The 14495-nt window shown below is 32.9% G+C and overlaps 1 protein-coding gene across 1 annotated transcript; it reads left to right on the top strand.

Annotated features, from left to right (window-relative positions):
* The first annotated feature begins 7176 nt into the window (after positions 1-7176).
* Positions 7177-8580, top strand: LOC120137878 (protein DETOXIFICATION 53-like). The gene has a single exon (XM_039153517.1). The coding sequence runs from the start codon at positions 7180-7182 to the stop codon at positions 8578-8580; it is 1401 nt and encodes a 466-aa protein (XP_039009448.1). The 5' UTR covers positions 7177-7179.
* Positions 8581-14495: the final 5915 nt, after the last annotated feature.

Below are 14495 nucleotides of genomic sequence, written 5' to 3'. Positions count from 1 at the left end.
CCCATCATGCTCTTAAAAGATAAATTTCCTTCACACCTATACCTTGAAAGTAAAAAACAAAAACACAAACCTTTTGTCTCATACCGCAGATGTATATTCCAAGAGCACGTCTCTAGCTCGGTCTAATTTTTTTCATTCAAAAATCAGAATTTGAACCTTTAATCTTACTCAAAGAACCTGAAGTATTGTTGTTCATTCAAAAACCAGAATTTTAACCTTTAATTTTACTCAAAGAACATGAAGTATTGTTGTTATTCTTGAGGTCTCGGGTTCAAGCATCAAGAATGCCAAGGGTGTGAGCGTTCAATGTCAAATGGTTAAGAGTTATCTTATAAAAGAAAAGAAAAAAGAACCCAAAGCATTATCTAAAAATTTAAAATTTAAATGCAAACCAGCATGTTTAGTAGGATGAGATACAATGACCCTTAAATAAGATCAAGAGTTCGAATCCTGCTATTATAAATGGAATAAATTAGATTGCAAGGGTCGCCCCATAATGACCTCTTTAGTATTTGATCTAAATTAGTTAATCAATAGATTGAAACTAATGATTATAAAAAATATAATTATTTGAATATCAAAATACACACAATTATTTTTTTTATTCAAATTAGATCATGGGTACCTTGAATTTCTTTAAGAAAATAAAAAAAACATTTTTTGGGGGTAAGTTTATTTTATATAAAAATATATTTTAGAAATAAATAATGATTTTACATAGACTAAAATCTTGTTTCATAACGTGTTGTAAAAAAATAAAACAATCAATAAAAATTATTTTTTTATGAATTATTATTTTTTGATTAATCTAGGTAACAACAATTCCTTTATCACATGTGCATTAGTTCCTACCAAACTGTGTGACAATCCAAATGAATGGAGAATATGCTTGGTTCTTACCATACCGAACTGAATTCAGTTGGTGCCCTAGTTTTCAAAGACAAAAAACACAGTGATAAAGAAATGAGAAAACTGTTTAGCATATGCTGGAACACTGGTTGGTCCCTTGGGGGCATCTTTCGTGCAAATTAAGGTGCACAAATCCCTTCCTACAAGATGGTCCCGATCCATTAATATAACATGGGTGACAATGGCATGGCACGCCTCGCCTGCATCCCCCATCTTTGCTTTTCTATACACCAGCAATATTAATTCAAAACCCCCCAAAGCAAAGTACTAGGTTTAAGACAAATTGGGACGCTTGTAATAATTGAAAAATAAAATTCAATACCGAACCAAGGTTTATGAATGTCTTGCTTCAGTGGAATATGGGGAACCCATGTTGTCTAAAGACACCACCAGCTCTCTGATGTTGAAAAAAGAACCCAACTGAACATATTTTGATCACTTCTTATTGGCTCATATGTGAAAAATCTTCCCCCGTATATTAACAAGGCTAAGACAAAAGTTATGAACTCAAGTTGTCTCTTTCAAGTTTTGAGACATGACACTTTTTTTTGTTTGTTTTTGTTTTGAAACTAAACAATTTAGTTGAGTGTGGGGGAAAGGGAAACGTGGGCATTATCACCCATCATTTTGTTTCTTAAGCCCACAAATAATTGAAGCTAACAATAACCAATGAAGGCAATGCATATCCCTTCTAACTTAAATGTAACACTTCATGTTTACATACTTTGGACCTAACTTTTCTTTGGTTCTTAAATCAAATCATCATAATTAAAGATAGGGTAAATTACGCACGTGTAGTACTTAAATTATCAGTTTTAGTATTTAAATTTTATATTTTTTTAAAACCATACTTAATTTTTGTTGGTTGTTTCATTTTAGTACCCCGTCATTAAAAACTTAACGTTTTAGTACCTAAATTATCAGTTTTGGTCCGTTTTAGTACCTAAAGTAAAATGAAACAAAAACTAAAATTTTTAGTAGCATGATACTAAAATGAAATGAAAAATAAAGTTTAGTTATAAATTTTTTTAAAAAATTAAAAGTTCAAATATTAAAACGAATCAAAACGGATAATTTTGAGTACTAAACGTAGCCTTAAAAACAAGGGAATTTGATTTTTAACCTTTGATGGTGTATTATCATCTTATTAGTGGTATATAAAGTTATAAATAGTTAATACGGTAATTTTGTCTAGATATTACAGTGAAAAAAAATTCCCCATGTAATGCACGCCCTTCTTTATTTTTTCAAACAGAGTAGTCTCTACAATACTTGTTGGAAGATGTAAGAACCATCCGAAGTCTTCATGAAGACCATAAAGGATCCGACGTTTTCTGTCATTCTCTTTTGCGTCATTTGTGCCCATGCACACTCATGCCTAATGCAATGGAGCAGAGGAAGGGCTAGGCATGATTAACGTGCGCGACGGAACATGACCCTGAAATAGTAAGGCCTAAAAAAATTAAATTTATTATTATTGTTACAATAAAAAACAAAGTATTATAAACTAGTGGTAAAATTTTTAAACTAAAAACCACAGAACCTGCGGTCGAATCTTGTAAAGGTTTTCTAGTTAATAAAGTCATATTTAAAAAAATTTAGATTTAAGGGTCTCTTTTTAAGAATTTGCACATGGCCTTCAACATCCTAATCCCGACCCTAGAATGGAGAAGACATCAAGACTTCCATGAGTCGTCATGAAGACGTCGACTAATCCTTGCGTCTTCCGGTAAACATGTATAGACCACTTTATTTGAGAAAATAAATTCAAGACATTGGTAAAATGAGTTTTGTTTTCCTCATTTCATTATTAGAGTGATTTTTCTCGTTAATATAAATGATATAAATTTTACTAGTTAGATCTATATAGAAACATATTAATAATTAAACTTATTTATTTAGAATAAATTATCATTTGCAATAGTTTTCTAGCTCCTAATTACTCGCCATAAAAAATAAAAATAAAAATCTTTAAATATTTATTTTAAAGTCTACCTTTTTTTTTGGTACACAAAATTTAGGTCAGGGGTGACTCTCCCAGTCTAGGGTCAAGACATACCTAAAAATTAATTGAGATTTATATAGGATTTTGCAAATTGTCCACCAAGAATAACGGTGGTGGAATTCGAACTTGACCGTACAAACTCAAATTCTTAAATCTCAACCAGTTATACCAACACTATTGGCTTAAATCCTACCTTATAACGATACTTTGTTTAGTACATTAAAACGGCAATTTGGAGAATGGAAGAGTCAATTTTTAAATAAAATTATTAAAAATAGTTGGCAGTATACATGGATCTTAGGTGGAAAGAATTAAGAACTTAATATTTTAGCAATTAACTGACCCATTACTATTCTCTCTTTTATTTTTAAGCTTAACTTTAAAGCCTGAAAAGGTCTTAGGCTAAGAAGATGATTTGACATGACATTATACAATATAATTAAGTACTAAAGAATAATCCCACTCACAATCTTGATTCATTTCTTAAACTATTGTTCAAGACCATAAAGATCTTATTATTATTATTATTATTATTATTTTAGTTGTTAAAGTGAAAAAAATCCTTTTTTATTGTTACGTACTATAATATTTTACTGGTTGATTTAAGTGGTAAGCAGCTTAATATCACTTAAATAAAGTCTCAGGTTCGAGTCTTTGTGCATGTTGAGAGACTCACCTACCAAAACCAGATATGCGATTCGGATTGATCTAGATTAGTGGCGATGCCTTGAAGCTAGAGGGCAACAAAAAAAAAAAACTTTCAATTACAATTTTAAAAACTATGGAAATGCACAAATCAAGTGATCTCGATAGTAAAAAAAATATTGTTATTCTTTGAGATTCTGAGTTTGAGTATCATGAATGATAAAGATATGGGCGTTAACTCTTAAATGATTAAGAGTTATTTTTGAACAAATACTTTTTTATATACCTACCGCTATTAATAAAAAAATGGGCATACATAATATCAAGGGAAATCAAATAAGTAATAATAAATAGGGTAAACTACTTGTTGGTATTTAAACCATCAGTTTTGGTCTATTTTAGTATCTAAATTTTCATTTTTTTCAAAACCATACTTAAAGTTTAGTTTTTGTTTCATTTTAGTATCTGCAGTTAAAAGCTTTAGTTTTTGTTTTATTTTAGTACCCCATTCAAAATTTAAAGTTAATTTTTTTAAAGAAAATTGAAAGTTTAGATACAAAACGCGTTAAGTTTTGTTGCAAAATATTGAACAAATAGTGTTGTAGTATTGTAATTTAAAAAATTTCGTTTCAATAATAATAACGTTAAAACAAATGTGAAATTAAAATAGAACCTGTAATCGGATGAAACTGAATCAATAGAAGAAAAGTTTTGTTGAGGCCTGAATGAACAGTTTCCTTAAGACAGATTCATCCTCTCCTCGGTGCTTTGAGTAACGTTGGACGTCGGTCTCCCGGGATACAACAACAAGCGTTCACAACAGTAAGCACAACCGTAGTGAACAATCGAACACAATCTTTGTCTTTATCTATTACCGAAAAATGACTTTGGAAGAATCAGAGAATTGAAAGTAAAGTATTTGAAAAGAATAGTAAAAAGTTGTGTGTTGAAATGTGTCACAACTTAGCCTTTATATAGGGAGATGATTGAAAGGTTAAAATCTTTATTGAAATGTTAAGACCTTTAAATGAAATAACTTAACAATTTGATTAAAAATCATATATCATGGAAATACATGACCTTTAGAGTGAAATGAAATAATTATTTTTTATGAAAAGACTTAATTATTTTTCATGAATAGTCATGATTTATTCATATTTTTCCTACAAGTTTTCAACAGTGAAGGTACCCAAATGAAATAGAAACTAAATGTTAGGTATATATAATTAAATTCAATATTAACAACAAATTGAAAAATGGTTTGACTGATTAATTTCTTACTTTGCCCTTTCTACTTCAATTAAGAAATGATTTTGGATCTAATTATTCTGCTAGGCATTAGAGTGCACAATACATGATTCAAAGTGTTTGTAAATAGTAACACTACACGTACAAGCTAATGAACAAATAATCAGATTAAGATAAATAATTGGGGAATATTAATCCCGAATTTATTTTAGAAGATTTGAATTTTAATATTTAGACCGTAGATAGCTCGACGGTGAAGGTGAACAGTCAGACAATCGGACGGTTGACAATGAGTTGAAGGTGAAAATATGGGCGCTTCTTTTAGCATTTACGAAAATTCTCATCTTCTGCCGGTAATTTTCTTCGAAAATTTTATATACGTTGCCCATTGGATTAATTGCTTTGGAATCGTCAACGGTCTCAAGAAATCATTATACTTAGGTGAACGTTCGATTGAGTCGAGTTAAAAAATTTATAGTTATTCTAATTGACGAGTCTTATTTTACAACTCGAAGTTGACTTGAAATTTTTTCGAGTCAAATTTTCGAGTTTATGTTTAAATTTAGTTGTAAGTATTTCTAATATTATGATATTGTTTGATTCCAATTTAAATGATTTTTCATAACCATTTAAATATATATATTTTCATATTTTTGTCATATGTGCTATACATATATCATACAAATTCGAGATACTCGACTCAAACTTAAAAATCAATTTACTAATTATTAAAAATTTCGAGTTATTCAAGTTGTATTTTATAACTCGGTCTGAACTTGAAATTTTTTTTAGTCGAGTCGAGTTTATGAAATTACAAGTTGAAGTCAATTCGAGTCGAGTAAAAAAATTGATTTTTCGAGTCGAATCGAGTTTAGTCCATCTGCGTAATTATTTCATAAAGATCAAACCCTAAAACAAATCACCAAACTGAAGGGGAAAAATTGTACGGACGTATGTATCTCTTGTATATAAAATTAGTTAGACCTTATCCACGAGGCAGGAAGCACAAGAACGAAGAGTAATTAAGCCAAGACAACCTTGTACTTAATTTATTAACTGCAAAATAAAATAAAATAAAAATTAAGGAGAAAATCTTATTAATTTGTAATTAATTAACCTAGCTCTGTTTTGTGCATTAGTTTAAGCAATCCTTTCTTCATAAGCTGACCGCCATTGCAAAAGAGAACCAATAAGTTAGACGTGGTGGATAAAGCAAAAATACAGGTGGGAATAGCATTCAATAACCCAGTTTCAAAGAAGAGTACGTATATATTATTCATTATAATATAATTCAAGTTAAAGCTGAACGGCCTCATAAGTATTTGTCTTGTGTAATGCAGTATATTCGACAGTATATATATATATATATTCAGTCTCCATAACTACTTAACCAGGAACAAACTCCAATAACAGAACAAGATTAGTTAAGGGATTTTCAAGCTTTGGGGAAATCAAGGTATGTATGTCTTGTCTGTCTGTATCTCTGTGTGTGTGTGTGTATATATAACTTCTGCATGTCATTTTCTTCACTTTTCAAGATTGGGTTTTTTTTTGTCCTTTCTGTAGGTTTGGTTTTTACACACAACATGTGCTCAGGGAGTGATATTGAATCTGGGGAAAACGATTTAAATGGCGATCATCAGCACCAGCTTCTGAGGAACTACAATGAGGAAAACGGTGATGAAGATAGACACATTCGTGGGTTCATACGAAAGATTCAAATCCGTCAGCTTCTCAGGAGGCTTCCATTCAACGAGGCAAGAGAGCCCTTGAACCAGGCAAGCTTCCTTCTTTACTGATCATCACCAGCACCACCAAAAGAGTTTCATAAAACCATCAGCTTTTTACTCAGATTAGTTTGATAATTTCATTAACTTATTCGGGCATGCATGATTCATTTTCATTGGTTTATTTCAAACAAAACTCAGCACCACCAGCATTGGCCATGCCCTGAGGTATGGGAGGCTATACTCCATCCCATAAAGTCAACTTTTTAGCTTATTTTAAGAATATAAAAGCACCACTTTTTCAAGTAATTTTGGTGGTGTGTAGTGGAATCCTTTAATGTATTGACAGACTTGTCTAAATTAATTGTCGTAGGGAATTTGTCTTTACCTTTTCCTCAAAAGACTCTACTTTTCAATAAAGTTGATGTCTGAAATTTTGTTGCATAGAATAGCAAGGTACTATAATAAACCTTTCATTGGGCCACTTGCACTTTTTAATAATAACCAAAAGTTTTTAAAAGTGTGTTTTTTTATAATTTCTTTTCATTTCCCCCCAAAGCTGGCCATGTGAAATTAAAAAAAAAAAACACAAAATGGGGTTTGAGAATATGGTCAAAAGGTAGGCAATGAAGGAAGTTGAATTCCATGCAGGTGGGAGATGAAGTGATGTCAGTTGGAAAGATTGCAGGGCCAATAATGATTTTATCATTGCTCATACAATCGAGATCAATTATTTCAATGTTTTTCCTAAGCCATTTAGGCAGGGAAGAGCTTGCTGGAGGATCATTAGCAATGGGGTTTGGGAACATTACAGGTATCTCTGTCATCAAAGGTCTGTCCTTTGGAATGGATCCCATTTGTGGCCAAGCCTATGGAGCTAGAAGATATTCAGTCCTCAGCCAGACTTTTCATAGAACATTGTACATGCTGCTACTCACCTGTGTACCTGTCTGCATCCTGTGGCTAAACGTCGAACCGATATTTCTACGACTAGGCCAAGATCCCGATGCCACCAGAATCGCGAGAGTTTTCTTGGTTGCCTTCATCCCTGAACTGATAGCTCAATCTCTTCTGCATCCGATAAGGACTTTTCTTAAATCCCAAGGCATCACCACCCCTCTTACGGTATCTGCTATTTGTGCTGTCCTTTTACACCCTTTGATCAACTACCTTTTCACCATGTATTTTCGGTTAGGGGTGAAAGGGATTGCATTGGCTCTTGGTTGTACTACTTTCAATCTAAACCTCGGACTCGTAATCTATATGGTCGTGTCGGAGACTCCTTTGAAGCCTTGGCATGGCGTTACGATCGTCTCCGTCTTCCAAGGTTGGAAGCCGTTGTTAGCGCTGGCGCTGCCTAGCCTCATCTCGGTGTGCTTGGAATTTTGGTGGTACGAGATAATGTTGTTCCTTTGCGGTTTACTAGACCACCCGAAGGCTAGCGTTGCAGCCATGGGCATCCTAATTCAAACAACAGGGGTGTTATACAATTTCCCCTACTCACTAAGCAGCTGCATTTCCACAAGAGTTAGTCAGGCCTTGGGTGCCGGTCAACCGTCCCGCGCCCATCTGGCGGCCAACATCGGCCTCCTCATGGCATTCGCATTTGGCCTTTTGGCCTTTGTTGCCATGATAGTCCTGAGGTCATGGTGGGGGACGTTGTTCACCGATGAGCCACAAATTATCGACTTGATATCCACTGTGCTTCCGATCCTGGGGCTATGTGAAGTCAGCAACTCTCCACAAACAGTGGCTTGTGGTGTCTTGACCGGGACCGCACGTCCTAAAGACGGTGTTCGGATAAACTTGTGTTCGTTTTACATCATCGGATTGCCGGTTGCTATTCTCACCACTTTCACATTCAAGTTCGGGTTCAAGGGTCTATGGTTCGGGCTTCTTGCAGCACAAGTTTCATGCGTGTGCATGATGATGTACACATTCGTTCGAACTGATTGGAAGCACCAGGCTAAACGGGCCGATGAGCTGACCACGGCGGCTGCAGGCAACGATGATTTAGAAACCAGCCTACTTACCACTGATCATTGACTTTACAGTACAAAAATTGGTTCATAGACAGCTTTTTCAACAAATTTTTTTTCAGGTAGGCCAGTGGAATATATTATTTTTATCGAGAAATTGCAGGCCACTGGCCAGCTTTAAGACTAAAGCAAATGCCAATATGGCCGAGCTAGATTGTTAAATTATTTATTGATCTAACTATCCACAATAATTAAAGAAAAATGAGTCACGGAGCCCTTGTATAAGATGGTTAACCATTATTTCATCATGTTATGATTTGCAAAGGAAAATGGCTAACATGAAAGAACAATGGAATAAAAACTTTTCTTTTTCATAAAACCTCAATCAAATATTGTGTTTGGCATGACAGAAAAACTGAGAACAGAAAAAAAAAAACTAAAAAATGATCCGGCGAAACTTCAACGATTTTTCATAAGAATTGAAGTTGTTCAAGACTCGGTGGTAGTGGTTCAACAAATATTTAACTTATTTAACAATTAGAGTTGTTAAAGGCTTGAACGTCAATATTTTTAGAGAGATTGTATCAAGAGGGAGATTGTTAACTCAAATTCTAATCGATAATTGAATTAGATGTTATTATAAGTTTAATAATTAAAGAATAATGATTAAATTTATTTAGTTAATAATTATTATGAAATACAAATTTTTGACAACCAAGTTTATTTTCTCTGTAAATATAGAGCAAGTTTTAATGTAGATTATGAGAGAATTATTTTGTATTCTTTCTCATTGTTTATGCAATTTTTAGGATTTATTTTGGTTAGAAGAGTTGTCAATTTGAGATACAAGAGTGTATATATCAAGTTTTGGGATACAAGAGGATTCAATGTGTTTGTAGGAATGATAATGGTAGGGTTGAGTCAGATTTTGGTCGATCAGATCCAGCTTGAAAAATATATATCGTCCACTTGAATCCAATCCGACCCGAAAATTATATATCATCCATTGATTCGACCCGAAAAATATATATATCCTTCCCTATACTCTAATCTGACCCGAATTTCTAGAGTATAAATTCGACCCGATATAAAATAAGGACTTAATTAAAAAATAATATTTTTTTAGATAAATTATACTATTATCCCGGGGTCTGGTTGAGTCGGAGTTTTTTCACCCTCCACTCGAACCTGACCCAACCCAACCCGATCTCACTCTCCTTAAAAATCTGACCCGAACCGACCTAAAATTGTTAATTTCAACCTAAACTTTCTTATACTTTTCAAATTCAGCCACCCACCTTTATAAACATGCAATTTGATCTCAACTCATTATTTAAAAATAAAAAATTATCATACTAATTAAAATTCCCAGCATTATAGTTTCTTGTTCAAACTAATACCAACACGTTTTCAAACTCACAAACAAGTCCCTAAAATTTTAAGACTTTTCAAATTCCACCAGTAAAATTTTCCAAACTTGTAATTTGGTTCCAAACCACTTTCTAACTTGAAATTCCAGCATGTAATCACTATAAATCAGCATTGAGTACATCAAATTGCACATTCATTCATTAATGTCCTAATATTCTCAAAACTTGCAAATTAGCTTTTTTTCTACTTCAAGCTTCCAAATTGATCTCCAAATCACATAGAACACTTCTAATATCAATTCTAGACCATTGGAATTTCCCCCTTAATATTCTTCATGTGGCCGAACCTATCCAAGTACATAGGGCTTGATTTCCATTCAATTTCAAGCATGAATTCATCATCCCTACAACAAATTCATGTTATTCTAATAATCACAACATCAAATTTAATCCAAATCCAATCATCTCTTAAAACCCTAGCCATGGCCAAGTGATATATAAGCACCTACACATCATTTTGGTCATTACACAAGCTTTAGAATTAATCCCCAACACCACTAACATAAAAAATCTTTCATTAAATCCATAAAATCCATAAACTCTTCATAAATCCTAGTTATCAAATCTCAACATCCAAGCATGTTTAACAAGAATTTCTTATACCAAAAGATAGAGAATTGAATGTAGAACATTTTTCCTATTTCACAACTTAGTCCAAAATCCTTCTAAAATAGCTCAAAAATGGAAAATAATTTTTTTTCACCTTGGAGGGGTCCATGGCATCAAGCTGATGGAGAAGAAGAATTCTTGATTTTTTCTAGCAATTTTCATGAAACACATGGCATTTAAACCAATTAAATTGATTTTTTTAAAATTCAAATAATGAAAAATCCCCAAAATACCATTAATGAAACTTGATATTTACCAATTGACATTTCAATATCTTCCATTAAAATATTCCTTACTCAAGGATGAACCAATTTGACTTTGACTTTCTACTTTGGCCATGTAATTTTCAAAAATTACATTTTAGTCACTAAATTTACATTGTTCGACCAAGTCTATCAAATTAACTTTAATTCCGCTGATTGATGCTAAATTTTACTAATCTAAATTATGGAAATAATATTTCCGACACATATCTAGCATCCTTCAAATTTTCTTGAAATTGATTTGATCCGGTTATCTGATTTCTAAATAGAACTTTATCGCTTTATAGCTTCTAATACAAATCTCGTACCGAAAATCTGATTTTAACAAAAATTCATGTTTTAAGCCAATCTGTTCATCTACGTGCTAAAATATAAAACTTTTCAAAATTATATTTTTAGCCCCTAACTATTACAAAGTTTATATTTTAGCCACTAAACTTTCAAAACCTATATTTTAGTCACTAACCAAAATTTGGGATATTACATAATGCATACAAGCTAGAGAACATGTCATGTGAATAATGTAATAAAAGAATTGTGTACCATGTGAATATCGATAAATTGATGGCGTGCAAGTCGTTGCTCCAATTCAAGGGTGAATTGAGAGAAAGTGTGATAAGGGTGTTTAAAGAGTTGCTAACGAATATAAACACTGAGCCAAGTATCGATCTAGTAAATGATATACCACGTAGGTAGGTGATGATGTTAAATGACTTAACATCATTAACTTAACATCATAAATTACTAAAATGCCCTTAAAGGGCTAAAATTACTAAATTGCCCTTGTGATATTAAGTAAATGAAATAACCTAAACTAGTAAGAGTTTAGGTTACAAAGTGATTGAATAATGATGCTCGAATAATATACAAATTATAAGCATAAGATCATTTTGAGGTGAGACGTGCTAAAATATAAAACTTTTCAAAATTATATTTTTAGCCCCTAAACTTTTACAAAGTTTATATTTTAGCCATTAAACTTTCAAAACCTACATTTTAGTCACTAACCAAATTTTGGGATATTCATGGCATAAATTAATCTGGTTTTCCTTTCATGTACCGAAGCATAGCTTAATTTCCTGGTTTGTTATTCTGGATCGGCTACCCACTAAGGACAGACTGCAATGTTTTGGCCTTATTACCAACGATCTCTGCATATTCTGTTCGGAAGCAAAAGAAACTAGAAACCATCTCTTCGTTGAGTGCTCGAAGACAACTTCCATTTGGAGATCAATCATTCAACTTTCTGGTTTGAGTAGGCAACTATCGACTTGGCCAAACCTGCTGGATTGGGCGACATCTACATGGAAAGGTAATTCATTGATCACTTGCATTCTGAAGCTATCATGGTGCGCTTTTAATTACACCATTTGGGAGGAAAGGAATCGCAGGATATTCAAAGGAACTTGCAGAACCGAAGAGAGAATTATTAATACTATTAAGGAGATAGTTAGATCTATTCTAAGTAATAGGAATATTAATAGATTAGATAGTATAAATTCAGCTCTTTGTAACCACTGGGGTATAATCTAATTTTGCTGTAAATTGATCCCAGTTCTTGTTTTTTGATTGAACTGTATTGTTAGTAGCTTGCTGCTATTTTTGGGTAATAAAATATTGATTATCCAAAAAAAATTATTTGGGATATTACATAATGCATACAAGCTAGAGAACATGTCATGTGAATAATGTACTAAAAGAATTGTGTACCATGTGAATATCGATAAATTGATGGCGTGCAAGTCGTTCCTCCAATTCAAGGGTGAATTGAGAGAAAGTGTGATAAGGGTGACTAAAGAGTTGCTAACGAATATAAACCCTGAGCCAAGTATCGAGCTAGCAAATGATATACCACGTAGGTAGGTGATGATGTTAAATGACTTAACATCATTAACTTAACATCATAAATTACTAAAATGCCCTTAAAGGGCTAAAATTACTAAATTGCCCTTGTGATATTAAGTAAATGAAATAACCTAAACTAGTAAGAGTTTAGGTTACAAAGTGATTGAATAATGATGCTCGAATAATATACGAATGATAAGCATAAGATCATTTCGAGGTAAGATGTTCTTTGTTTGATACTCGGAGAACAATGAGAACACTTGAGTTTACTTGTATATAACAATAGTCTTGTTTGTTTGTATGAGAAATATCTAAATATATCGAAACCAATGCTATGGAACATAAAATGTTAGTTAAATGTCGTTATGATTCTTCATGACCCATAAACATCATTGTAGAGGAGTAAACTAATCAAGTGTAAGATGTTGATGCTTCGTGACACATATCACACCCTAGATGTTTGGCGATGTGTGTTATTTGGATGTAAGATGTTGATGTTGTATGATCCAAATCCTACCTAGAGTACCCTTTCGTAAGCTAGAGGGTATGAGTTCCATGATATTGAGCTGACCCCATATTACACTATGATGCTTACTTATTATTGTATGATTAGTATTTTTCGGTTATAGTGACATCATATGCTATCATCATGTTTGTGTGATGTTTATGCATTACATATGATGATGCATGACTTGCATGATCTTAAGGTTTGAGACCCAATATATGTCCATGGCTAGGCCCTTAGTTACGCACTAAGGAAACATGAGACTATTTTTACATTGATATATCAGTTGAATCATAAGTAGATAGCTCTTAATTACCAGTATGCATGAACTTATTGCTTATTACTATATCCACTAGCATGTTTATGTTTATGAGATTCATAATTTTGTTCTAGATTAACGATTATACTACCGAGCTTTGTAAGCTCAACGTTTGGATGTTTTCATTCACATGTTAGTAGCTTGAGTCATTCGAGGTGCACCATCACTGTAGGACTTCCAGTATTTCTTTTCAGAATACTGAACTGTTACTTTTAGTGAGTATGTGTATTCATGGGACCCTTACTCAAGTATCGAGTTTGTAAACTCTGAGATTATATCATTTTGATTTAATTTACGTGTCATGGAGCTCCAGTTGTAAAAATATGTTATAACGGTTATAGATGTCTTTTAAAAAAAATTGTGTTTTAAATGAAAATGAAAAAGGTTTTGAACTTTAATGGTTGTCTTCTCAATCTAATGTAGCACTTTAAACCCATACACTCGAGTGTATGGTGTTACAGAAATAACTTTACAAGTTTCTATCTTAGATCCCATTTCAAGTGAAAGACCTACAAACGATAAATATAAGAGAGATCTTAGGAAACCTGATTTCTTCATGTATGATGTTCAGGTTCACCCGACTGAAGTTGTTGCACATGAAGGGATGATTTACCCAAAATAGGAAGACGCTATGGAACATGTGATTTGTATGCTAAAATAGAGTTCGTGAAATCCAATTCAGTCTAGGAGCTTGTAGACTTACCAGAAAGGACTAAACCCATAGTGTGTAAGCGGATTTACAAGATTAAGGGAAATACGAAAAGAAAGTTCAAAACTTATATAAGGATAGACTTGTGGTTAAGGGTTACACGCTAGAGGAATGTATCGATTACAAGGAAATCTTCTGATGCTCATGTCTATATTAGAATACTCTAATAAAGATTACCTTGGAATCATTGAGAGATCACTGATGGAGAGCCATTGTTGTATCCATTAATGGATGCTGGTTCGGTTCGAATGTTTAAGGGTGATCCACACCAGATAACAATACAAAATGAACTTTTCCTGAAT

Source organism: Hibiscus syriacus, unplaced genomic scaffold (assembly GCF_006381635.1).
Source record: "Hibiscus syriacus cultivar Baekdansim isolate YM2019G1 unplaced genomic scaffold, ASM638163v2 tig00110676_pilon, whole genome shotgun sequence".
Classification (NCBI taxonomy): Eukaryota; Viridiplantae; Streptophyta; class Magnoliopsida; order Malvales; family Malvaceae; genus Hibiscus; species Hibiscus syriacus.
The sequence above is the reverse complement of the archived record's forward strand: the minus strand, read 5'-3'. Positions and strand labels throughout refer to the sequence as shown.